The sequence below is a fragment of the Nyctereutes procyonoides genome, unplaced genomic scaffold (genome assembly GCF_905146905.1).
Source record: "Nyctereutes procyonoides isolate TBG_1078 unplaced genomic scaffold, NYPRO_anot_genome, whole genome shotgun sequence".
Classification (NCBI taxonomy): Eukaryota; Metazoa; Chordata; class Mammalia; order Carnivora; family Canidae; genus Nyctereutes; species Nyctereutes procyonoides.
In genome coordinates this window covers 24,107,730-24,134,214 of record NW_026575133.1, presented here as the reverse complement: position 1 = coordinate 24,134,214, position 26,485 = coordinate 24,107,730, and the positions used below count along the sequence as shown (strand labels likewise).

The window sequence follows — 26,485 nt, the reverse complement described above, 5'->3', positions numbered from 1 at the left end:
ACATAATCCCCTTCAGCTAGTTCCATCAGAATACTATATTCAGAAGTCACATGGAATAATTTTATTCTCTTCTGTGGCTATGATACCAGATTATGTTCATTTATTTCAGTTTGCTTTGAATTTGGGGGTTTACTATTTTTTTTTAAAGATTTTATTTATTCATAGAGACACAGGGAGAGAGGGGCAGAGACACAGGCAGAGGGAGAAGCAGGCTCCATGCAGAGAGCCGACGCGGGACTTGATCCAGGGTCTCCAGGATCATGCCTTGGGCTGCAGGTGGCACTAAACACCTGAGCCACCGGGGCTGCCCTGGGGGTTTACTTCTTAATTTCAGTTTTTTAATAGGTGATATATTTATCTGGTTCCAGAGCCACCCAAAGAGATAAAACACAGAGAAGTCCTCTTTCTGTGTCTCCTCCAGCCTGTTCCCTGTCCCTCAGTAGTAAGCATTTTGATGAGTTTCTGGTTTATCCTTCTGGTGTCTTGTGTGTTTTTGCAAAAATAAGCAAATACATATGAATAATCTTCTTTTGCCTCCTCTTCACCAAGAGAAACATCCTGTGTACACTTTTTGGCGCTTTTTTTCCCTGAAAACATATCCAAGGTCACAGTTGTAGCATGTCCTAGAGAATCCTAGTTCTTTGTTACTTCACCCACATGCTGTTTTGTGAAAGGACATGCTGTAGTTTTTTTATTATTTTTTTGTTAACAGCTTTATCTCAGTACAATTTATATGCTATAAGTTTCACCCATTTAAAGTATATAATTCAGTGTTTTTTACTTCATTTACAGAAATGTATATGATTTTAGAACATTTTTTATCATCCTCTCTCCTCCCCTTAATTCTAACCCTAGGCAAAAACTAATCCACTTTCTCTCTATGGGCTTACCTACTGTGTTTATTATTTTTTAAATTTAAATGCAATTAATTAACATATACTATATTCTTAGTTTTGGAGGTAGAGGTTGGTGATTCATCAGTCTGAGGTAATAGTTTGTGCTATAGTTTATTGAAGTGGTTTCTTGTAATGGATGTTTGGATTCTTTTTTTTTTTCTTTAAAGATTTATTTATTTTAGAGAGGGAGAGAGGGCAAGTCTGTGAGTGGGGGTGGGACAGAGGGAGAGAATCTCAAGCAGACTCCTCACTGAGTGTGGAGCCCAGCACGGGGTTCACTCCCAGGATCGATGAAATCACGAGCCAAAAATCACGAGTCAGATGCTCAATTGACTGAACCACCAAGTGCCCCTAGGTCTAATTTTGCGGTTACAGTTAGTATTATTTTGTCATTATATACATGTGGAGGTATACTTTTATGGTTGTTTCACATAGTGCATCAAAGAGCAAAAGTTCATATGTTGTTAGATTTCACCAAATTCCCTTCCCAGATGTTGTACCCTCTTGCACTCCAGTTTACAGTTAGGAGTGCCTTAACTCCACAGTGTACCCTACAGAGTGTGGTACCAAACTTGTTTTTTTTGACAATGGGTGAGAAGCCTATCCCTGATTGATTTTTAAAATTATTGAAAAGATGTTAGAGGAAGTGTCTTATTTTGGATAACCTCTATGATCATTGGGTGAAATGTTTAGAGAGAATGGTGTTTTGCATTTCTATGTACAGTTTTGGGAAACAAGTGGCAGACTGATGCTCAGGCAACAGGAAAATGAAAGGGAGTGAGCAATTGAGTGGATGACAGAAATGACATCACTGTGACTGTCCTAAATAGGAAAATTCTCAACAGTGTAAATTCTAATGTTTAAAAATTATCTAACAAACAGCATCTTGAATGACCCATAACTTTTTTCTCACACTGAATCCGTGGATGGAAATAAGGGGAAATGTTACGCTAGGCTGTAAGTACTACTTGAATAACATTGGGAGAGTTTTTCTTCATTTGGTTGTAGATAATCATGACATTCAGAGTGTTACCTTTTTTTTTTTTTAAGGAAATCTTAAGACTTTCAAAAAATGATAAACTTTTTTGGAATTTTAGGTTTTAGAGGCTTTTTTTGGGGGGGGGAAGTTCACATATTACTTGACAGACATATCCCTAAGATCGATAAGTAAATCTGAATGACATATTTGTAATTTTTAAAACACTTTAAAATTGGAAATTTCAAGCATTCATAGCATAAAGACAGTATGGTGAACCCCTGTGTGCTCACTGCTGAGCTTCAGCGTTGTAAGCACAGCCCCATTTCCCCTTGCCACTTTTTGTTAGGTTTTCCAGAAACAGGACCCTGAAATTACGCCCTTTTACCTATAAATACTTTTTTTGTTTGTTGATTCCATCAGGTGGTCTTGTATTATTAATTTAAAAGTTATGACTGAGGTAGTTTGAACTACCGTGCTTTCCCAAAAAGCAGTTTTCTAAATTAGGTCAGAGGACTTCCTATGACTGTCTCAAATATTAAGGAGATATCCTCTTCGGAAGGATACTCATTTTGAGGAAAGTTATCTTATATTGAGGCATATGTTATTCGACCATATGGTAAAGAAAAGGGAAGGAGGTTGCTCTGGGTCCATGCTGACCCCATGGAGCAATGAAAGGTGGTGGGATACTGGCCTCTTTTCTCACTCCGGCCACCAGGTGGTGCTCCAGATCCAGAACAGGCATGCACCTCCGTCCTAGCTCAGCTCTGCTGAGCTGGGTGCTAAGTGGTGTGTTCACAGTCCGTGAAGACTGATAAATGCTTTCCTTTTCCATTTGTTGGAAGTACTTTGCATTGAGGGATTGAGTATGATCATTATAAATGAGTCTTTGCTTCTTAAATATTTAAGTACTTTCTGGAACTTAACCTAAAAAAGACATTAACCATTTTTCTCTTAATAGTGTTACTCTGTGTACATGAAAATTATGACTTATATTTAGAAAAGTATTCATTATATCAGACTGACACTTTTCTTCAATTATGTAGCAAAATCAGACAATCATGTGTAGGCATGTACTACTTTATAAATAACTATTAACAGAATTTGATGGCAAGTTCTCAGCATTTTGAAATATTTATTATTTATTTTTAAGGCCAGGGATAACTTCCTTGAATAAATTAGAAAGGTTAGATGGTTATTTGTTCAATTTAATCAAGCCACTTTTTATGAATAGCTCTTAAATCAAGGGAGGTTTGTATTATAGTGTGTCTTACGTGTGTGTTTCTAGACATTTGTCATTAGTAATTAAATTACTAAAGCTTTTGGTTTTTTTTGTTTTTGTTTTTTTATTTATGATAGTCACAGAGAGAGAGAGAGGCAGAGACACAGGCAGAGGGAGAAGCAGGCTCCATGCACCGGAAGCCCGACGTGGGATTCGATCCCGGGTCTCCAGGATCGCGCCCTGGGCCAAAGGCAGGCGCAAACCGCTGCGCCACCCAGGGATCCCCTACTAAAGCTTTTGAATCAGTTACATAAATATTTTAGAACAGAGACATGATTATATCCCCAGGATAATGTCAGTTTGTGGGGGAGATGCAAAGAGGTGGAGTTACAGCTATCACTAAGAACATTTTCCCTTGAGTGTCACCGGGGTGGCTCAGTAGATTGAGCATCTGACTCTTGGTTTCAGCTCAGGTCCTGGCCTCAGGGTGCTGGGATCGAGCCCTGTGTTGGGCTCCGTGCCCAGTGTGGAGTCTGCTTGAGATTCTCTCCTCCTCCCTCTGCCCCTCTCCCCCCACCCCCACCACAAGTGCACTGTTTCTCTCTCTCAAATAAATACATCTTTTTTGAAAAAAAGGACATTCTTCCTTAAAGTTTCTTTTGTCAGTAATATCTAAAACTTGTCTCAGATCATAAAATCATAGCATTACACGACATTAGAGATGAAAGGACCTCAGTGCTTGTGTGGAGTAAATTCTTCTATTAAGTAGGTTGGTTGTCCACGAGAACTTGGTAGTTAGTGGCAGGACACCGACTGGTTTCCGTGGTGTGTTTTTTTTTTTTTTTTTTTGTGCTGAACCGCAGTGCTCACCTATGAAAAAGTGAAAGTGGGCCCAAGTAATTAAGATGGAATAACTGACATCAGTGAATGAGACGTTCATCATAGGCAGATATTCCAATAATTGGAACATTTTCGTTGCTAAGTTTTTTATGTCCACTAATCTTTTAAAATGACTGCCTTTCCCACACCTGTGGTGTTCTTCCCTGCACTGGGCTCATCTGATAATGGTCCTCCTAGTCCCTCAGGAGCATTCTGTTCTTGCTGTGTTGTACTGTGGCATATGCCTCACATGACTGCTTTCTTCTCTAAAGTGTTTCTCTATTTTCATCTTTCCTTTCTTATTTTTTGCTGTCAGTTAACTGTATTAGTTTGTCTAGTTTCAGCATTCTTTTTCTAATTTGTGGTTTCTTAATGTTCTGTTAAAATATTTATTGAGCACTTGCTATGTGCCAGGCAGTCTTCTAGAGGCACTTGGTAGACTTACCAAATGAGTGAAAAAGTCATGTAACCATCCCTTGCTCTTGCAATAGCTCAAATTCAGAGATGGGAATGGGTGGTCAGAGAAAGTCATTTAAACAATAAGTGTAATAAATTAATAAATTATATAGCAAGTTACCAGGGGATAAGTATTAAGGAAAAAGTAGAGCAGGTGTAAGGGAGGAGCAGAAATATTAATTATTGGCTTGGAAATTAGATCACCAAGTTTATTGTTAGTAAAGTAATGGTCAAAAGGAAAATGGGAAAAGAAGCTTAAGGGATTTTTCTGTAAGTTGGGGACATAAGCATTCTGTTTTGCATCCTCATTTTAACCTTTATTGCTCTCTTCTGGGGTTTTGTCTTTAGTTTCAGTACCTGAAAATCTGGAGTAGCTTGATAATTGCTAGTTATGTAAGTATACCAGTAACCATCATAGTTAACAGGCTTACATAGTTTTCTGAAAGCTTAGGGGTAGGACAGTGACTTGGAATATTAGGCTGTCAAGGGGAGTGTTTGGTATGAAATGGATGTTGATTTTTTTTTTTTTAATATTCATTTGAGATAGTGCATGCACATGTGGTGGGAGGAGCAGAGGGAGTGATTCTTCAAGCAGAGACAAAGGAACTATGGATGTTTCTGGGGTTTTTTTTTTTTGTTTTTTTACTCTTGTGATAAAGCTTTCTTGCTTATTCTTAGAGTACATCTCTCCTTTTGAAAACTTAGCTCATTAGTGTATCATAATCCACAGCATACTTGTGCCATTGCACCAACTTATAAAAATACGGTGCCAGAATCAGAAGAAATACACAGTGCCCAGCAGTGTGTCTGGAATGGAGTAGATGCCCAGTGAGCAGCACTGTGTGAATGAGCTGCCGAGTTGCCTGTTCTTGAGAAACAGCTGGAGGGAGAGCTCACTTGTTGCCAAATGGAAAACTACTCAGAAAGAAAATAGTGTTCTTGAAACTCGTGTCATGAAGCAAAAGGAGAATTCAAATGATGTCAAAAGCTCTTGTCCTTCTATAATAAGGAAAAGCTGTTTTGAATTTCCTGAAAGAGAGTGTTGTGAAATTTACCTACAATGAGTTAAGCACATTTTAGTGAGTGCAAAGCTCAGGTGATAGGAATAATCTTGTCGCGAGCACCATTTGTCTTTAGCTTTTGTATGTTAGCTCTGCTTTTTCCATTAAATCTGCGGGACCTCGAGTTTTACGACCTCCTGGTAGTGACTTGACAAGTGAACAATACTGCCTATTGATAGCTAGTCTAAACGAGGAAAGTTTGTACTTTTGCTATGGTAACTTGTTTGATGTGCCAGATAATTGTAGGTAACTGCTTGCATGGTTAAAAAGTAGTTGATTTTATTCTAGTCAGTAGTTAGTTGTAAAAGTAAAAAATGTGTATTATATACCTGATTATTCAGAGCATAATTCTGCCTTTAAGGGGAATAGGAGATACATTGTGTGGATCTGTAAATATTGGTGTGTGTGTGTGTGTTTTTCTGTGACAGTCATTCTAGAAATAGTTCAAAATTTTCTACTTAGAATGGCTCCACGTTGCTTTCTTCTGGGCTCTGGAAGAGGGTGATTTTTCTATTCAGTCATATAAACATTAAATTATTAGCATGTTCCAGTCACTGTGGTAGGTCCTAGGGATACATAGACAAATAAGACACAGCCCTTCGCTCATGTGAGTTAACAAGTAAAATGAATTTTAAAATACTTTAAAAAACATCCTTACATAGGTTTACATTGATGTTAAAAATGTTAAAATATTAATATTGAAATTATTGGAAATAAGGGCACCTCTTGCTCAGTCAGTTGAGTGTCCAACTCTTGATTTCAGGTTAGTCATGATCTTGGGATCATGGGATCGGGCCCCATATCAGTCTCCTCACTCAGCTGGGTGTGTGCTTCTCTCCCTCTTACTTTCCATCTGTCCCTCCTCCTCTCTCTCCCTCCCTTTCTCAAGTAAATAATAAATCTTTAAAAAATAATTGGAAATATATGTACCTGGTATGATGTAGAGAGATACTTGATCTTGCTTGAATCCATTGATTTGATGAGTATGCAGGCAGTACCTATAACCATTATTAATGTGTTTGTTAATAAAATCAAGTATTAGTTTTTAGTAATAATTAAATTACTGATAATATATTTCTTAGTATTTTGACAAGAGGACTTTTAAAATAAATTTTGTCTTGGTTGTGGTTTCCTGCTAATTTTTTTTTTTTTTTTTTTCTAGGCTTTGTATTTTCTGCTTATCCCTAATTCATGTTACTCAGATGTTTGAAAGACACCCAGTTTTTCAAGATCAGTTTGAATTCTTTTACTAACTTAGTGTAATGTAACGATACCTGGTTTTGTCCTTAGTGTCTTGAGTAGTTGCTCCTCAAAAATACTTACTGGAAGTCTCTGCGGGGGATTAAATGTGCTTCTGGAGGACACTGGCATTCTGAGAAGATCAAATGAGGAGGGCACAGATGATTTCTTCAGCAATAGCAGTTCTTGGTTACTGGTGACTGTTTCTCTCTGGTTATGACACCTCACCTTGACCAGATGTGACACAGTTCTGCAAAGTAGCCAGGAACCATGAAGAAACACAGGAAAAAAAGGAAAGAATATGAATATTCATTTATTCATTCATAACTTGATTCCTTCAAGTTATGAATGAGTGCATGTGGGCATTTAAGCAGCAAATACTGACTTCCTCTTGTGTGCCAGACATTATTTTAGACTTTAGGGATGCAGCATAGTGAGCAAGACAGAAAACTACTACCCTCAGATTATACGCTAGTGAGGAAGATAAAAAGTATGTAGTATAGTGTCAGAGTGATATGTGCTAACAGTTCAAGAAAAGGGGAGGGATAGAGAGTGGTGGTGACAGTTATGGAAGGACATTGGGAGGAGGCTGTGAAAAGAGGGGCTCCTTGGTAGATGCCTGTGTGTGTCATCGGGAGATACATTTCACATCCACAGGAGAGGCATGACATGCTCACATAAGGGCAGGGATACTGGCGGGGCTGGGAAACAAGATGCGAGAGGTCTTCTTCATTTATTTATTTATTTATGTATGTATGTATGTATGTCACAGAGAGAGAGAGAGAGGCAGAGACACAGGCAGAGGGAGAAGCAGGCTCCATGCACCGGGAGCCTGATGAGGTCTTCTTCATTTACAATGCTTGTGAACATAGTTTTGAAATCCTGCTTTTTTGCCATTTGTTGGTTGAATTTGTCATTATTGTTAACATGCGTTTTGTTGTGGACTTGTTAATTGCTTTATTTCCTTGTTACCTGAATATCTATTTATCACCATATTGTAGTGTTATTTTATTATAACACTGAGATTTGGTATCTCTGGGTGTTAACTGCCTTCGTGTGAATTCTGATTAATGGTGGTGTTGAGTGCTTGGTTTAATAGAAGGAACCATGTACTCGAAAGGCTTCTAGGTTCTTAAAAAAATTTTTAAGATTTTATTTATTCATGAGAGAGACAGAGATAGCAGAGGCCCCCCATGGGAAGCCTGACATGGGGGGGGGGATGGAAGGGGGTGTGCTGGCTTGATCCTGGAATCCCAGGATCATGACCTGAGCCAAAGGCATATACTCAACCACTGAGCCACGCAGGTATCCCAGACTTCTAGGTTCTAACCCTAGTTTTGCTGTTGACTATCAAATATAATGTGTGGGCCTTAGGTTATCCAGAGGTAAGCTAGAGGAGCTGGACTAGATAATCACCACGATTCCTTCTAACTGAAAATTCTGTGGCTTAAATAATTTATAGGAAAAATCCATAAGGGGAGCTCAATAGTTTTTTCTTATCTTCTTTTTTGAAATTAATTTTTAAATTTATATACAGCAAAGCTCACAAATGTGAGGTTTGTAGCTTATTGAAATTTACATATGTATGTGTCCCTTAATCACTATTCTGATTGAGAACATTTTCAGCATGCTAAAATCCTCTTTTTCTAGTTAGTACACTCTCATCTGGAGACAGCTACTCTTCTGACCATAAGAGTAGATATGCATGTTCTTGAGCTTTCATATAGATGTAATCATACAGTGTGTACTCTTCTGTATCCTCTTTTTACTCAGTTGTGAGTTTCACATACACTGCTTACAATAGTGGTTTTCTTTCATTCTTGTGTAAAGTCTTCCAATATATGGATGGTGGACAGTTAGTCCATTTTCCTACTGATGGGCATGCAGATGGCTTCCAGTTTAGGGCTATTATGAATAATGTTGCTAAGAACATTCTTGTACCTGTCTTTTGGTAGACATAGCACTCATTTCTTTTGGGTATATACTTAAGAATTAAATTCCTCCATCGTAGGGTAATGATAGCTTAGCTTTTGTGCATACTGCCTGTTTTTCATAGTGGTTGTACCTTATAAGAATTCTCATTACCTCCCATCCTCACCAACACTTGGTCATGTATGACATTTTAATTAGCCTTTCTGGTGGGTATATTTAGCAGTATTATATTGGGGTTTTAATTTGCCTTTTGTCAAACACCTTTTCATGAATGTGTGAGCCATTTGAATATCCTCATTTTTGTAAAGTACTCATTTAAGTGTGTCACCTTTAAAAAATTGGGCTCTCATATCTTTGTTGATTTTTAAGAGCTATCTATATTCTCTGGATATAAGTCCTTTCACATCTATATATATTTAAAATATATTTGCCCAATCTGGAAATACCAGTATTCAATACTTAAGAAAATGTTACAGTTAGAAGAATGCAATTTTAAAACTTTTCAGTTTTGATACATCCCCAAACACTCCATTTGCAAATTAAGAAAACAACAGGTTTGTTTATTTATTAAAGATTTTATTTATTGATTCATGAGAGACACAGAGAAAGAGGCAGAAACATAGGCAGAGGGAGAAGCAGGCTCCCTGCAAGGAGCCCAATTTGGGACTCCATCCCAGGACCCCAGGATCACAACCTGAACTAAAGGCAGACACTCAACCACTGAGCCACCCAGGTGCCCCAGAAAACAATAGATTTAAAGATTTTTCTTATTATATAAAATTTTGGCACCAATGTTAATTTTTATGTATTTATTATTATTATTTATTATTAATTATAGAGAGAGGCAGAGACACAGGCAGAGGGAGAAGCAGGCTCCATGCACCGGGAGCCCGACATGGGATTCGATCCCCGGTCTCCAGGATCGCGCCCTGGGCCAAAGGCAGGCGCCAAACCGCTGCGCCACCCAGGGATCCCCACCAATGTTAATTTTTAAAAAATCCCAAGGCACTTTTTCCTCATAAACACACTTTTAAATTATTTCCATACTTCTGAGATATTTTAATATTTTGTACTAGTCCTTAATTTAAATGTTGTAAACAAGCTGGTTTTTAGGTTATTAGGTCTGTGGCAAATGATTCTCGACTCAGCACATGATATCACTAATACAGGAGTCTTTTTTTTTTTTTTTTGGTGACTTTGCCAAGAGCTTCCTTTTCTTTGGAATTTAAAAGAATTTCATCGTTTTTGCGAAATTACTAGCACCAAACAAAATCACCAGTTCATATCAAATTTCATTCTTTTTGAGCTCTTCAAGCTGTAAAATTACATTCTTATCTGCACTACAGATTCATCTGCAATCTTAACCATTTAATTTTAGAAGGTAGTAAATAAATGAATTTTTAGTAAGTTCAGATACATGCTATTTGTTTCATAGATATAAAGTCACTATTAAAACAACAACAACAACAAAGTCACTATTTATAAGACTTGTAACTATCATTATTGTGAATACATGCAATGAGCCAGTTAGTTATAGCCCAGATCTTTATTGCTTTTAGAGACTGGATAGAGAGTGGCAAGTAGTAAAAGAGTTGTGCATTGAAGTAGCTCACTAATTAGGACATGTATTAGCCAACTGGACTCAACACAGAACAAAATCTGTGAAGTTCTGTGTATTAGTGTTATGGGCTTTTGTGATTCTGGGAAGATATTAGAATCTTTCAAGAGGCATTTTATTATGTAGTTCCTTCTACGCTGTTGTCTTGAGCATTAGCCATTCACCAATCTAAAGTATTAAGTCTTATACTGGGAAGGATGATGATTTTGAATAGGAACCAAAACTTTTGAAAGGTAGGGGGAGGAGGCCAGTAATTCACTGATAGTTCATACTAGATTTTTTTATACTGTAAACAGCTATCTTGAGTATTTTCAGTGAACATTTTTATTAAATACAGATTGAGGAAACTGGTAGTGTTTCCCAGAATGAGTATTGTAGAATATTCTATAGAATGTTAATAAGTGTTAAATTAAAAACAAACCAAAAGCCAAAACTTGTCACGTAACTTTGGAAATCATTAGATTAAATAAGTCAGAGATTTTTCTTTTTCTAACTTTATTGAGAAATAATTGACATATATTGTATAAGGCCTACAACATACTGGTTTGATACACCTATATTGCAGTGTGATTACGACCATAATTTGGGTTGACACTTTGATCGTTTCACATAGTTAATGTTTCTTTTTTATCTTGAAAACACTTATAATCTACTTGTTTTTTTTAGCAACTTTCATTATTTAATATGGTGTTGTTACATAGGATCACAATGCTGTGCTTTTGATCCCCAGAACTTATCTTTTAGGGTTTTTTGTTTTTAATGGCAGGAATTCTCAAAGTCCTTATTTTATCAGTATATCTTACAGTTCTCTATGAGGAGAGGAGATGCAGTGGCAATAATATGCAGAATTTCTTGAACTTACTTGGCCTTGGAGCAATTTTGTAAGAGTGCCACAGGATACCAGTTGGTGAAACTGGTCTGGCTTCTATCTATTTTACAGATAGAAAACTAAGGCTGCAATAATTGAAGGAACCTCAAGATGAAGTAGATGAAGCTAGTGAAACTCCAGACCAACTCTTAGATCGTTGTTCTTCCTTTCCATTGGTGAAAAAGGACATGTGGTAGCCCAGAGGACATAGGTTTAAATAGATTAGGATGTAAATATGATTTTCCTTGTCATCGTTTAAGATTTATTGATGCTTAATGGCCAGTCCAGAGGTTCCAGGTCTAATCCAATAAACCAGTGCAAGCAGTTAGTCCTTCAGCCACCTCCTGGCAGGTGGACTAGGGAGTAGCTCTAGAAAGGAAGTTAAGGATTGCCTGAATCTGTTCTGTTTATTCCCCACTAAAATTAGGATAAACAGGATGTGTCCTCAGACCTTCGTCATGACTTCGTACTAAGTACAGATTTAATTTCCATGCCCTGGATGACCTTTTAAATGGATGGTAGCTGTGTAGGCTGCTTTTGAAGGTTTTGTTTTTCTGCAATGAAATGAAATAATGAAACTTTGTTTCTTTTGTGGAGTCACATTAATGTCTAAGAGTTGGCAATTCAGGAAAAACACATTCTTAACAAAATCTTAGTTCTTGCACTGCCTTAAAACAGTCCATTTCCAGTAGTCCAAAATGGACTGGCAGTTGTGGGAGAATGTAAAGGGAGTGTAATTTAACTTACACTCTTAACTAAAACTTCCAAATTCCTGATAAAAAAACTTAGTATCTTACATTGAGGTATGATTCAGGTTTTAAATAAAGACTTGCTAGATTATAGACTAACTAAAATTGTTAGACTTGTCCCCTGACAATTTGTAAGTACCATGTGCTAGGGTGAAAGGTCAAGGAAACAGGACCAGCAGAAGTATTTTGTTATTGCAAGGACATTTTGAGTAATCTATATGAACAGTTATAAGAAAGACTTGAATTCCACTTTGACAAATAGGCATAACTCACTTTTTTTAGGAAAAAAAAGTTGTGCCTTGTAAAAAATTGCTTTTTAGTGTTTCCTTTTTTGTTAAAATATGGGAATTTAACATGATTCCTTATTATTTTTTTTTAATTTATTTATTTATGATAGTCACAGAGAGAGAGGCAGAGGCAGAGGGAGAAGCAGGCCCCATGCACCGGGAGCCCGATATGGGATTCGATCCCGGGTCTCCAGGATCACGCCCTGAGCCAAAGGCAGGCGCCAAACTGCTGCGCCACCCAGGGAGCCCATGATTCCTTATTAAATGGAAAAAGCATTTCAGGAAAATAGTAGCTTGTATTATGTGTTGAATGTTTTATATTGCAAAGATAGTTGATTGTAGTTTTACCAGGATATTTTGACAAAACCAGTAGTGTGCATTCTTCTCTCCTGCTTCCTCCCTCACCTTCTCCACTGTACCCTACCCCCCAGCATAAAAGGCATGGTTAATAACAAGTCTTGGAAAAAGAAAGAACTTGCTATTCATAACTGACAAGTTTAGCTACGATTTTGTGTGCTTGGTAAACTATTGAGAAAATTTTGGTAAACCCAAGTGCTTCTCTGGAAGGAATGAGATGTTTACGACATAGGCTACCAATGGAGCTAGAAGTGATAAGTAAGAATACTCTAAGCAAGATCAGTCAGTACCTAGCTGTGGAACATTGAGAACTGATCTGGTGTATCCTTTTTCTCTTTTTAGAGGCCTGAAAGATTTTCTAAATGGTACTACTGATGCTGTTGTGCCTGGATGCTAAATACGGAACATAATCCTTATTTTTTGAAAAAATTCAAGAGTAGATGAGATAATTGACAATTAAAATTTTTATTAATTGTAGCGAGTCTAATAATGTTATTAATGTTGTTATTGAAAAACTTACCTGTTTACGTTTGAAAAGACAAATGTCAGGGAAGTTCCTATTTTCAACTGTATTAAATCAGTATTTCTCAGAAGTAGTCTTTAAATAGGTATATAGATAAAAATGTGGCTATATTGTGGCTATATTTACCTCCAGTTCTTTCTAGAATGAGGAAGTATATTCCTGTCTATAAAATCAGTAAGATATTTTGTAAACGTATTAAATTCTTTATTTTCTCAACATTTTGCCTAAATATTAAAATAGGATCTTTCCCTTAAACCTATTAACTTAACTATGCCCATAACACTATATTTTTTAAATGGCCCCATTAGAATAACTATGTTAGAAAAGTGGTATTAATGGGGACTATGGACTGGGGCCATAGTCTTTTTTGTTGTGTTGTAACAGCAACACTGAGCCATTTTTAAACTGATCAGACGTTTGGATGGTATTTGTTAGAAGGCATCTATTTCTCTTGTCAGTTACAGTGTATGTACAAAATATATTTTACAATTAATTTGCTTTTTTATAGTTCTTTTTCAAGGTATTACCACTTGTACTGAATATGATGTGTGTAATTTCACAATGAAAATTTACTAAGTAACTGAAGGGAAGTAGCAGTGGGTTTTCTGGTGCACTAATCAGAGCAGCATTTTTGGATCTTTTCATGTCCTTTGAATAGGAAGTGATTGTGCGCCTTGTGATTTGTTATTTTGTTTTTACTGCTTTGGGAATTGAGAACTTTTACTTATATACTTCATGTTTTGGCAGCTTTAGGCAGTGCAGGAATTTTTAGGTCTATTTTGAAAAAGCTGTGACAGGAATGTTATATACACACATGACAGAGATGTATGTCAGGCATTGGAACTGCAAGGAAACATTAGTTTTCCTGGAAAGTAATTATCTGCTTCTTTTTATTGTTATTTAAAGTAACCTCCATCCTAACTGATAAATCAGTTACTGCTGAACCAGAACTACTTCTATGTTCTTCTTTGTTTTTTTAAAGATTTTATTTATTTTTTCATGAGCGACACAGAGAGGCAGAGACATAGGCAGAGGGAGAAGCAGGGTCCCTGTGGGGAGCCCAATGTGGGACTTGATCCCGGGACCCTGGGATCATGACCTGAGCCAAAGGGAGACACTCCACCACTGAGCCACCCAGGTGCCCCTACTTCTAAGTTCTAAAATATAATGCGTACTAGAGAGTTAACATGCACTTAGTGGAGAAAAGGAAAGAAACTGTGCAAGAGCAGATTTCTCATTCTGAAATAAAAATTCTCCATACCTTTTGTTTTCCACTGTTAAAACTGGCTAGTCTTTTACTTGCCACTTTTTACTCCCAGGAGGAAGGGTCGAGATCCTCTCATGTTGGGCTACTATGAAAAGAATCCAAGATCACAAGGTTACACTTTAAGTTTCAACAAAATTAATTTGTTACATATCAGTATTATGAAAACTTAAAATGTTGATAGATCTTGCACTTTCAGAAAGTTCTCTTAAAAAAAGTTGCTTAAATATACCCTATTATCTAGGGCCTAAATGATACTAGTTAATTATAAGGCTTTAGTGTGTACTAGTAACATTTTACAAATGTATTTGCTTTAGTTTTGTGGGGAGAAAGTGTCTGCCATACTTTTTAAACTTTACTGTAGAAAACTGGAAATCTTTACAAAGTAGAAAGTTATATAGTGAATCTGCATATATTCATCTCCTGTCCTCACCAGTTTAATATAATGGCCAGTCTTGTTTTATCTACATGCTATCCTATGATACTTCCTCCTGACCCCCTGGTGATTTTGAAGGAAATCCCAGACATCATGTAATTTCATTGAAAAATATTTCAGTGTGTATCTCTAAAAGAGAATCAAATTATTTGTATTCCCTGTGAGTACTGGCTAGCTTTGTTGTGGAGAGGAAGTTCAAGAGCCCTTGGAAACAGGCCTGCTATTGCATTTTATTGTAGTTATTTCGCATTTAGAAAGATCAAGAGTTTATGCTACTTGACTATTTTATTATTACAGTAACTCTCAAAGGATTTGAAATGTTGATTTAATAAATAACATCTAAAAAGCATTATGAATTATCATGGATATATAGAGTTATGTGACAGTCCTCATTTCAGAGCAGTTTGCTTTGTTATTCATGGCTCCTTCCTACCCTGCCTAAATTTGTTTCCTTAATTAAATACTGAGAAACAGCATATATAACGCTTAGTTTCAGATGTTATTGTGTAAGCCTTGACATGTGTCAAAGAAAGAGGTAGTAGAGAGAATAAGGATGCATGTTGGCTGAGAAAGAGAAAGGGAGAACTGCCCGGGCACCAGTGTGTGTGGGGGGACTCCCCTTCTTTCACTCTTGCCTCAGCCAGCCTTCTCTCCTGGTCTTGATTTTTTTATTTCTTGATTCCCCTTTGTCTTATATCTTTCCCTTCTCTTGGCTCTTACGTAATTTTGCTTGTGGCATTCATTGTCAGGAAGATTGCTGATTCCTGTCTTGGATTAATTATGTAGGGGTTGTAAGATGACACCTTAAGAAATGAAAGCTTTTAGGACTAGCTTGTTGTGCTTTAATTATTTTATATAGAGTTTGTACAGATTTTATTTAATTTAAATAGCTGGATGCCAACTATGGGCTAGATAGAACTTTTCTGTACTCTGGATAAAAACTATACAGTGAATCAAAAAATGTTAATTTTATAGACTTTAAGGTTTACTTTAGATGCTGTTATTGAAAAAATACATAACAATAATTTTTCTTTTTTTGTTTTCTTTTGCTGTTCATTTATTGGATGAAACTGATCCTGATATTTAAATGTGACTCTACAGTTCACAAGGTTCCTTTGCAGCTCACCTCTGGAGGTAAGAGTTGACTCTCTGACTTTAATACTAGAATCACTACTCGGGACATCACTATTGGTATGTTTTGTTAGGCATTTATTTGGTATTTAGAGGTGTTCGTTTTAACACATCCTCTTTGATAATGGTAATGAAAAAAAAGATAATGGTAATGAGATGAATACAGACTTTTTTTTAGAATAAGAATTGTTCTAAGTTACAGAGCTGCTCACCTTCGTAACAGGTCATTGCTTCTTTTTAAGGACATTTTCTTTTTTTTAAGTAAACTGAAATCACCAGTCTTGCATTATAAAGAGCCTTATTATGTCTGCTTCCTTCCTAACTGTTTGACACTAGCCCTATTCTGTCTTAATGGCCCTGGTATTAAAAGGGCGACGGTGCCTGTTGTCAGGCCAGTTTCTATTGGTTTGCAGCACTTTTTTTTTTTTTAAGATTTTATTTGAGAGAGAGTACTAGCTGGAGGAGGGAGAGGGAGGGAGAAACAGACTCCTTGCCAAGCAGGGAGCCCAATGAGGGACTCAATCCCAGGACCCTGAGATCATAACCTGAGCTGAAAGCAGATGCTTAACCTACTGAACCACCCAGGCGCCTGAGAGCACTTTTTCAGACTCCTGAATTGATAAGGCAAGAGCAAAGGACTTACTATTACTGAGCTTCTCTTAGAAGCACAGGTGTGCTCCCTCCCTGTTTCTCTCTCCCTCTTCCCTTTCCTCCCCCACTCCCTCCTCTCCTTTTCCCTCCCCCTCTCTCAGTGCTACATTTACTTTCACCTTGAGTCCTCATAATGGTTCTGCAGTGTAGAGCTGAGACTCCAGTGATAACATTGTGAGATAAAGATACTCAGGAAAACTGCTGACCTGTGATTTGACACAAGATGGATGAGGCTTTGAGGAAGGAGGAGGAAAGAAGGGGGAGTGGGAGAGATGCTTGCACTCAGAACCAAATCTCAGTTTTAGAGCATGCCTTCCCTTACTGGACACAGTTGGGCAAATCACAACTTCCCTGAGCCTGGGTTTTTTTATCTTTAAAATGCAAATGACAAGTCTTACCTCCCTAATGAAGCAGTGGACATGGTAGCATTTTTAAAATGCTACTCAGGGTACCTGGGTGACTCAGGCTCGAGTCTTAATCCCAGGATCATGAGTTCAAGTGAGTTCAATAAATAAAGTGCTATTCAAAACCTTAGTAATATTTTTTATTTTCCTCTTGGGCTGCACTGAAGCCCCGGGTGATCAGACACTGTTCTCTGCCTTTCCATTGTCCTTCCTTTTGCTTTTGCTTATTTCACTTTAAGTTCCTATCCCCTGTTCCCAACTGGTTCAAATCCTATCCCTCTTCAGGTTGAGCCTTTGTCCACTGCCACACCCTTCTGCAACTCTCCACACACACTGCTTCTGTAACATTGTACTCATGTGATTTTTTTGAAACGTTGTGGGTTTGTGGTGTAAACCAACTTGGCACATTGAATACTCTCAGAGGTCAGTTTGATGATTGCCAGGGGAAAACTGTACCATCCAGGTTTGGTTACATTTTCTAAATATACAAGATCAAGAGGGAAACAAAGCTATGTTTAGAGGGACTTGGGCTTTGAAATGTTGGAGGCTTGCTTAGCCCATGAGCAATTTCATCTTTCCTTTAATCTAAAGATGGAATTGGTAATACTTTATAGTTATTTTTTTTTTTAAGATTTTACTTATTCATGAGAGACAGAAAGAGAGAGAGGGGCAGAGACCCAGGCAGAGGGAGAAGCAGGCTCCATGCAGGGAGCCCGATGCAGGACTCGATTCTGGGACTCCAGGATCATGCCCTGGGCCAAAGGCAGGTGCTAAACTGCTGAACCACCCAGGGATCCCCTACTTTATAGTTATTAAGATGAAATGAGATAGTGTGTGGTAAGCACTAAGCACAAATCCTGTCACATAAAATTTTAAATAAAGTTTAGTGCAAAAACAAGCAAACTAAGAAATTTGAAAACAGTATAAATTATACAACTGCTCTTTAGTTGATGAAGCATTTTTTAAGCATAGCAGAATGGGAAGTATCACAGAGGAAAGGATGGAAAAATAAGATTTGCTTCTGTTAAAAATCCTTAATTTTGTTCATAAAAATATATAGTTAAAAGGCAGTTGGGGAAAGTATAACAAGGTTATTATACTTCAAGATCTCTTGGAGTCAATTTTAAAATGTTTTATTTTTTTTCCCATAATTTTTGGTTGGATTTTATGAGGTAGTTGATGTGGTGAAATACAAATGGTAGTAAATGTTTTAAGAATTAACCTTGTAAGCAAAGGAGTGTAGTTTAAAAGAACAGTGGTAAATGTTTGCTTACCTGTTAATCTTTTTTTTATAAATGTTTGGGGAGATATGATGGGATGAGTTGTTTTTATACTTTATCCTTTACAGAAATCAATTTTGTCATCTACATTCAAGACCCTATATAAATTCATACCTTATGGGTTGTGTGCTGGAATAATTCTAATCTAAGAATCACTGCCAGAGAAATAAAAGTGGGGACAAAACTTGTGTAAATGTTTATTATGGCACTATTTATAATGGCAAAAAATTTATAAAGTCTAAATGTCCAGCAGTAAGAGGTCAAATAAATAATGGTACAGAAAGCCATATTATCAACAGAACACGGTACAGCCATTAAAATGGGGATTATGCATATACTTAAGTACCTGTTGATGAAAACAGTGTGAAATACTTTTGCTATATTGAAATAGAAGTAGGATGCAAAATTATACATGTAGACCTCAATTTAAAAATAATTAAAACATGCAGAAACCAATTAAGGAGATACACAAAATGTTAAATTGTGTCACCCTTTGCTCTTCCATGAAGGAGCCACAATGGGGAGAAGAGATACCTTGGTAGGTTTTTGGTGGTGGCTTTTGTAGTCAGTGTTTGAAAAGTATATCAGGCAAGGCTCTGATTGTTGAGCAAACAGGGTCTAGTCTTAGGGGAAAAAGATGGAGAGGAATTGCAGGGGCTTAGGTGAAGGGAATGACGGTAAGGTTTAAGGCTGGACTCTGATTTCAGCAAGAGCTTTGAGGAATAACCAGGAAGAATGGTTTTGAGTGGAAGACATTTGGGCTGGATTGGCTTACCTGGACACGGAGTGAATAAGGAGGCTGGAGCTTGATGTCCACTGCACCACTGGGGCAGTATTACCAAACAGTGGCAAAGATCCTTCTAAATAGACCTCACTAATAGACTTTTCTCAAATGTGAGCCCAATGAGAGAGGACCCTGTTTTTCTTGCTTTGTGTTTCTGATTTTAGTGTAGTAAAGTAGTACAGTGGAAGCACTGGATAAGTATTTGATGGATGGATGGATAAGCTAGGGCTGAGGCTGAGGCTGCAGGAGTCAGCCAAAAACACACAAGGCCTAGTATTTATGTTTCAATATAGTCTTAGCACGACTGTATTAAGATGAGGATCGTTGTCTTTTTCATGTTTGGATGCTCTTGGGTGTAGATAGGGGTTGGAGTTTACCAACTGTACAGCCGGAGTATATCAAACAAATGTTTTTTTTACTTACATCTGGCTAAATATTGGGACTGTATGTATAGAAGCTTTAATCTTTGGTGAATAGTAGAGGGAAAGTATGATCAAATTGTAGTGATCTCATCATTTTCTCTCTGATCTGCTTTCTCCATTTAATGATTGGAGTTGTGTTTTACCTTTGTTACAGATCTCTCTTCTTACTGAGCTTATGGACATAGGGCAAAATGAGAGATGACCAATGTGCTTTTCTTTGCTTGAAGTTTTTGGGAACTCCTTTGAGGGCTTTCTGTTGAAATTTTTTTAGTCCAGAGTTTTTCAGGGGCTGCCTGATAGTATAGATAGTGGCTGCTACCCCTAAACTTCCAACAGCACTGAACTCAGGATTCTATTCCTTTGCCACATCACAGAGTCTGAGAGCCAAAACAAAGCCAAAGCAGGAGAGTGTTAGGAGTCCCCAGTGTTTAATTTTGCCATTGAGCTTGTATTTTAGCTGGGGAAGGTAAATACCCAAACACCTTCCCTGATTGTGATTAAAAGAAAAATAATTCTGGTAGAGACTGTAAAATATGTGGGACTTGCAGTTGAAAATGAAGAATACTTTAAACTTCACTTTGTCCACAAACTAGTATGAATGAACCATGTCCCTTTGTTGTAAGTCCTAAATAGTTAACCGCCACATGAATCTAACGAAATTGTCAGGTTATAGTAATTACATCAGTAATTTGATCTGCTGTCATTTGAATGGAGCCATGTGTGGAAAGTCAGTTACTTCCCTCTGTGGGGCTGACCTCTTTACATTCCTGTAAGCTGAAGACTAATAGAGCTCATTAAGCTTTATGGGAAAAGAGCTTTTATCACCTCGTCAAGTCAGGCAACATATTTCCATTATATTCCTAATTTCATGTGGCTCTGTGGCTGCTGATGTGCACTTCCCTGCTAGGTTTACATCGGACCTTTCCCTTACGGACATTTTATTGACATTACTAAGTCTGAATTACATTTTGTGTGGCACCGCCTACAGATGTCTTCAATTAAATGTAGGTAAATAAAGGGGATTATATATCAGAGGCTAAAAGATTCTTGAAATTCTCTTCCGAATCAGACTTTGCCAGCCACTCCAGTAGGGTGCAGTCTTGTCAGCATTTCGGAGGTGGAGAGCTACAGGAGAGGTGTTTGTAAGACATTTCACCATATGTGAATGTAGGTGGCTTAGGTTTCTGTTCAGGTATGTCCTTCTATTCTTTCCTTTTTTTTTTTTTCTAATTTTTATTTATTTTTGATAGTCACACACAGAGAGAGGCAGAGACACAGGCAGAGGGAGAAGCAGGCTCCATGCACCGGGAGCCCGACGTGGGATTCAGTCCCGGGTCTCCAGGATCGTGCCCTGGGCCAAAGGCAGGCGCTAAACCGCTGCGCCACCCAGGGATCCCCCTTCTATTCTTTCAAATCAGTTAAAATCTTCTTCATTCAACAAGTATCATAACAACTTATCGAGATGTTAGCACCTGTAGTGGATGGGTGCTGTGCTAAGCTCTTTGCTTATGTCGTTTCAATTCTCACACAGAGAATTTTCTAAGGCAAATTGAGTCCAGAGAGGTACATTGGTTGAGCTCAACATCACAGCTATTGATATATGGCAATAATAGCAAGATAGAAAGGAAAAAATGGAATAATACTGCTATAAGATTTTTTAAAGTTTTAATTCTAGTTAATATATAGTGTTATATTAGTTTCAAGTGTATAGTATAGTGGTTCAGCAGTTCCATACATCACCCAGTGCTCATCACGACAGGTGCCTTCCTTAGTCCCCATCACCTGTTTTGCCCCCTTCTCCCTCGGTAATGCTATCTTGCACTACATGAAGCGATAAGTTTGAGGTATATTTTGTAAACCCAAGAGCAAGATTTCTCAAGCTTGGCACTATTGACATTTTGGATAGGTTAAATCTTGTGGACACTATCCTGTGCATTGTGTGATGCTTAGCAACATCTCTGGCTTCTATCCAATAAGATGCCTGTAGTACCCTCCCCCTGAATTGAAACAGAATGTCTCCAGACTTTGCCAATGTTCCATAGGGGTAAATTGGCTCCCTGTTGAAAAACCACTGCCCTTGAGCAGCCTTAAAAACGATGATAGTTGATAAGCCAGTAGTGGAGATAATTGCCATGATAACACATTTTTAGTTTCATGAAAGGCAGAAAAAGGAGAGGTGAACAAAGAACAAGTGAGACAAATAGAAAGCAAATAGCAAGATGTCCACTTAAAGCCAACCCTACTGATTACATTCAATATAAATGATCTGAACCAGAACTCTGTGTTGACATGTTCTGTATCTATACTATCCAAAGTATGTATGTAGTTAGTGGTCATACATAGGTACTGAGCTTCTTAGTACCTATTCAAATTAAAATCTGAATTTTAAATTTTTAAGATTTTAGTAAATATACATAGCCACGTGTGGCCAGTGGCTATCCTTTTGGACAATACCTATCCAAACACTTCAATTAAAAGTCAGAGACTGTCATATTAGATTTAAAAAAAATCAAGATTCACCTTAACTGTGTAGACCTGGATCATTTAAAATAAAAAGGCCAGGGCAGCCTGGGTGGCTCAGCGGTTTAGCGCCACCTTCTGCCCAGGACGTGATCCTGGAGACCCAGGATTGAGTCCCACATCGGGCTCCCTGCATGGAGCCTGCTTCTCCCTCTGCCTGTGTCTGTCTGTCTCTCTCTCTCTCTCTCTCTCTCTCATGAATAAATAAAATCTTTAAAAAAAAAAAAAGGCCAGAGTAAGGTATACCGTGCAGATGCTAATCATAAGAAAGTTGGAGTGGCTATATTTACGTATCTGATGAAGTAGACTTCAGGGCCAAGACTGCTATCTGAAAGGAAGAGGGACATTTCATGGTGATAAAATGGTCAGTTCATCATACAAAGACATGGTAATCCAAAATGTGAGACACTTAAAAATAGAGTCTGGGAGGGGATCCCTGGGTGGCGCAGCGGTTTGGTGCCTGCCTTTGGCCCAGGGCGCGATCCTGGAGACCCGGGATCAAATCCCATGTCGGGCTCCCGGTGCATGGAGCCTGCTTCTCCCTCTGCCTATGTCTCTGCCTCTCTCTCTCTCTCTGTCTCTCTGTGACTATCATAAATAAATAAAAAATCAAAAAAAATTAAAAATAGTCTGGGAATTCATGGAGCAAAAAACCAGTGGAATTGAAAGGAGGAAAAGTCCAATCCACTGTTACAGTTGCAGACTTTAGGACAACATTCTCAATAGTTGACAGAACAATTGGAAAACTAGAAGGACTGTAGAAGATAGGAAAAACATTATCACACAGTTTTACCCCTTTGACCTCTGTTGAACACTATGCCCAACAATGATAAACTGCATATTTTTTTAGGTACACAGGGAACATTGACTACCATCAGATCAGATGCTGTCCCTCTATACAGATCTCAGCATTGAAAAGGATTGAAATCATCTCTGATCAAAATGGAATTAAGTTAGAATCAATAACAAAAAGAACTTACAGCTCAGTAATAAGATAGACAATAGTTCAAAAATAGGCTAAAGACTTGATTATATATTTCACCAGAGAAAACATGCAAATGGTTATTAAGTACAAGAAGAGATTCTCACCATCCACAAGGGAAATGGAGATTAAAGCCACAATGAGATACTACCACAAACCCACAAGAATGACCATAATCAGAGAGTAGCAGGTATTGACAAGATGTGGAGAAATTGACAACCTTATTCATTGTGGTGGGATTGTTAAAATGGTAGAGCTGTGGTTTTTCATTTCCTCAAAATAATGAAGATAGGGTTACTATATGACCCTACAATATAGGAAAATGAGAATATACATGCAAACAAAGACTTGGATGTGAATGTTCATAGTAGCATTATTTATAATGGCCAAAAGCTGGAATCAATTTAGATGTCCATCACCTGGTGAATAGATAAATGTCCATCCATACGACGGAATGGCAGCAGTAAACAGGCACAAATTATGATACAGGGTACACCATGGGTGATCCTTGAAAACATTGAGAGGTGAAAGAAGCCAGATACAGGAGGCTGCATACTGTGTTTCCATTTAAATGAATTACCTAAAAGAGGGGAATTTAGAGAGTGAGAAAGCGGATTAGTGGAGTTAGAGGTAGAAGTGGAGGGCTAACTGCAAAGGAGACTCATAGGAGTTTTGGGGGGTGATGGAGATGATCCCAAACTGCATTGTGGTGATGATTCCATAATTGTATAAATTTGCTAAAAATCACAGAATTTTACACTTAAAATGGGTGAATTTTATCATGTGTAAATAAAGCTGGGAGAAAAGAGTATATATCATTTCTTCATCTTTTAATTTCCTAAAATTTTATAGAAAAGATCTGATTCAGCTTGATATCTTGCTTTCTTACTGCATCCCTAGTTATTGTGTAGTGTTTGCAGTTTTAGTATTCCCCAAGATACTTCCATTATATATTGAAATAGATATATTTTAAGGAATATTTAAATATTAGCTATGTGGTTAATACTGTTATTTTTAAATATTAGCCATTAGTATTTTTTGATAGCTTGTAAAATCATCTTTCCAATTTTTTTTTGAAGTTGAGAGTTATTTTGCTGCTTCTTGAAGCTCTGTGATAGACTGAAGTAATGTGTACATTTGTGTGTGTGTGTGTGTGTGTGTGTGTGTACACTGATTGCAGGTGGCAGGGGCAGGTATCTACAAGTGTCACTGCCCTGTAGCCAGTGGTGGCGCTCATTTTGCTGTCAAGGAAAGAAAAGACCCCTAGGAACTTAATCATTTCTTTAGTCTGTCAGCAAATGAAATATCATTGCTTAGAGTGGCTCTGGTAGATGTCAAGATATCTCCATTGGCCAGAATTTGGAAGAGGGAATGACTGTTACTCAAACTGGGTTCTGTAGAATTAAAGGGAGCTTGCAGAGGTAGCAGTGGAGGGGTGAACTGGAGAACACTGAGCTGCTAGACTTGGGAAGGGAGTTAAAATAATTTTACCGAACAAGGAGGATGCAGATAGAGAGCTGCCCTGACCTGGATTGCCGTGGAGAGAAGGCTCGGAGGAGCTGGTGACCTGGGGAGAGCTTTCACCTGCTGTCTGGTCTGGACAGACAGCCTGGGAGCACCAGCTACGTGTAGAGAGCCAGAACCAGGGCAGACAGAGCTATCTGAATGGGGGCTAGATTTCAGAGAATGGTGGTCAGGCTGCTATTGGTACTGAGTAATTAGAAAAGGAAAGCTAGGCTGTGGTTTGATCCACTGGGGGGAAGGGAGATACAGGTGAGGAGTGTTGTTTTTCTTAGTTACATGGGTTGGGAAAGAGTCATGTAGTTTTCCATATGCTGTAGAATTAGGCTGAGTAGTGTTGGGCAGAGGCACCAGTTGGAATTCTGGATCCAGATTCCCCAACTCATTGGGATTATCATTTGATTGCCCTCCCACTCATTTAGTTCTGAAGACTTTTGGGCAGTTGTGGCTGGGGCAGGACTGCTCCTCAAGCCACTGATGCAGATCAGTGAATTGAAGACGTTCCTATTTGCCCTCTATTCAGCTCATTAAGTAGGGCTTGAACATCTTTTGTATGATAGTTGAAATAGTATTCCCTGGGCTCACACAGGCACTCAGTAAGTATTGGTTGAATACATGAACTTACTTCCAGTTTGTTTTTGAATATCACATGATAGTTGAACCAATGTTATTTGAAACCTTATGTTTTATAGTGAAATTGTATAAACTGGAAATCTTTTTCTGGAAACCAATCTCCTATGATAAAAATATCTAAATTTATTCTGAGAATAAGAGAAAGTGTACTAGGATAGAAAACCAGATCTTAAAGAGAAAAATGCCATAAATTTCCTCATTGAAGATTATTCTGGCAAGGGACTTAGATTAGTTTAGGCAGCTTACAGTCACAGTCCATCCCAGATACCTTTTGGCCAGCTCAGTCTTCCTTTAGCAAGTAGTGGTTTTCACCATTATGCCAAAGATCCTTCAACTATGTTCAAAATTAGGGTCATCTGCCTTGATGATTTTCATTACCCATTAACTGTGCATGAGTGCTTCAGAAAATGTTTGAATGGTAAATCCTGGGGTGGATTAGTTTCCATGGGGATGTCAGTCTTGTTTGATGTTTGCAGTCATTCAGTTCTAAATAAAAATATCAGTTTGGGTTGTCACTGGGGAATGCTTTTCCCCTCTGTAAGAAAGACTGGAAAAGCAAGTCTTGAGTGACATTAAGTTTCATTAAGATAGTAACTCTCAATCCTAAAGTGTTTGTTGTAGTGTTCAATAAATATTGATTAATCTGTGGAATTGTGAAGTTGAGATTCTGTTACTTTTCCTTGTAAGCATTTTATGGTGCCTCACAAAAAATCTTTTTGTTGGATTGTTAGGATTTTAAAATACAAGGAAATGTCAAAGTAAAGAAAACAGTTAACAGATTAACATCATAATTCTTATATATTTGATCAGTAGAAATGCGAAAATAAGTTCTTTATTTCTGTCATACTTATTAAACACATTTACTAGAAGTCATTCATTCCTTAATGATTTAAGCTCTGGACGATTCAAATTTTTGTCATTGCAGTGCTTCTGGTTTTAAGTTGTAGACATTCAGGTAAACTGTTTTGCTCGCTTTGAAGCACTTCGTATCTTAAGAATTATGTCACTGAGAAATACATTTCTTGATTTCTTTGGCTTAGTAAATTTCCAAAATATCTTAACTCATTACATTAGATGGAACATATTACTAGATTGTGATTATATTCTGACATGGGACACCAGAGGCGGCATCCAGTGAGAATAACACTGAACCAAAAGTTGAGAATTTGAGATTTGGGTCCTTATCATTCCTCTGAGTGGGTCTTGTGACCTTGAACAAGCCCAGCCCTCACTTTTCCACTTATAAAAGAGTAAGGGTATCTCAGATGAAGAGCTCCCTCAAACTGAGTGAACTTAGCCAACATTTAAACATATTTTGTACAGTACTCTTGAACAACACAGATTTGGACTCCGGATCCACTAATATGTGAATTTTTTTAATAGTACAGTACTGT

At 37.7% G+C, this 26,485-nt stretch overlaps 1 protein-coding gene across 3 annotated transcripts in view; it reads left to right on the top strand.

Annotated features, from left to right (window-relative positions):
* The window catches only part of ATE1 (arginyltransferase 1), a 163,038-nt gene that overhangs the window by 30,141 nt on the left and 106,412 nt on the right, over positions 1-26,485 (top strand). For all 3 annotated transcript variants that reach the window (XM_055300196.1, XM_055300195.1, XM_055300194.1), the window contains exon 8: positions 15,865-15,897. In XM_055300196.1, the coding sequence (XP_055156171.1) occupies positions 15,865-15,897 (33 nt within the window). The remainder of the gene's footprint in view (positions 1-15,864; positions 15,898-26,485) is intronic.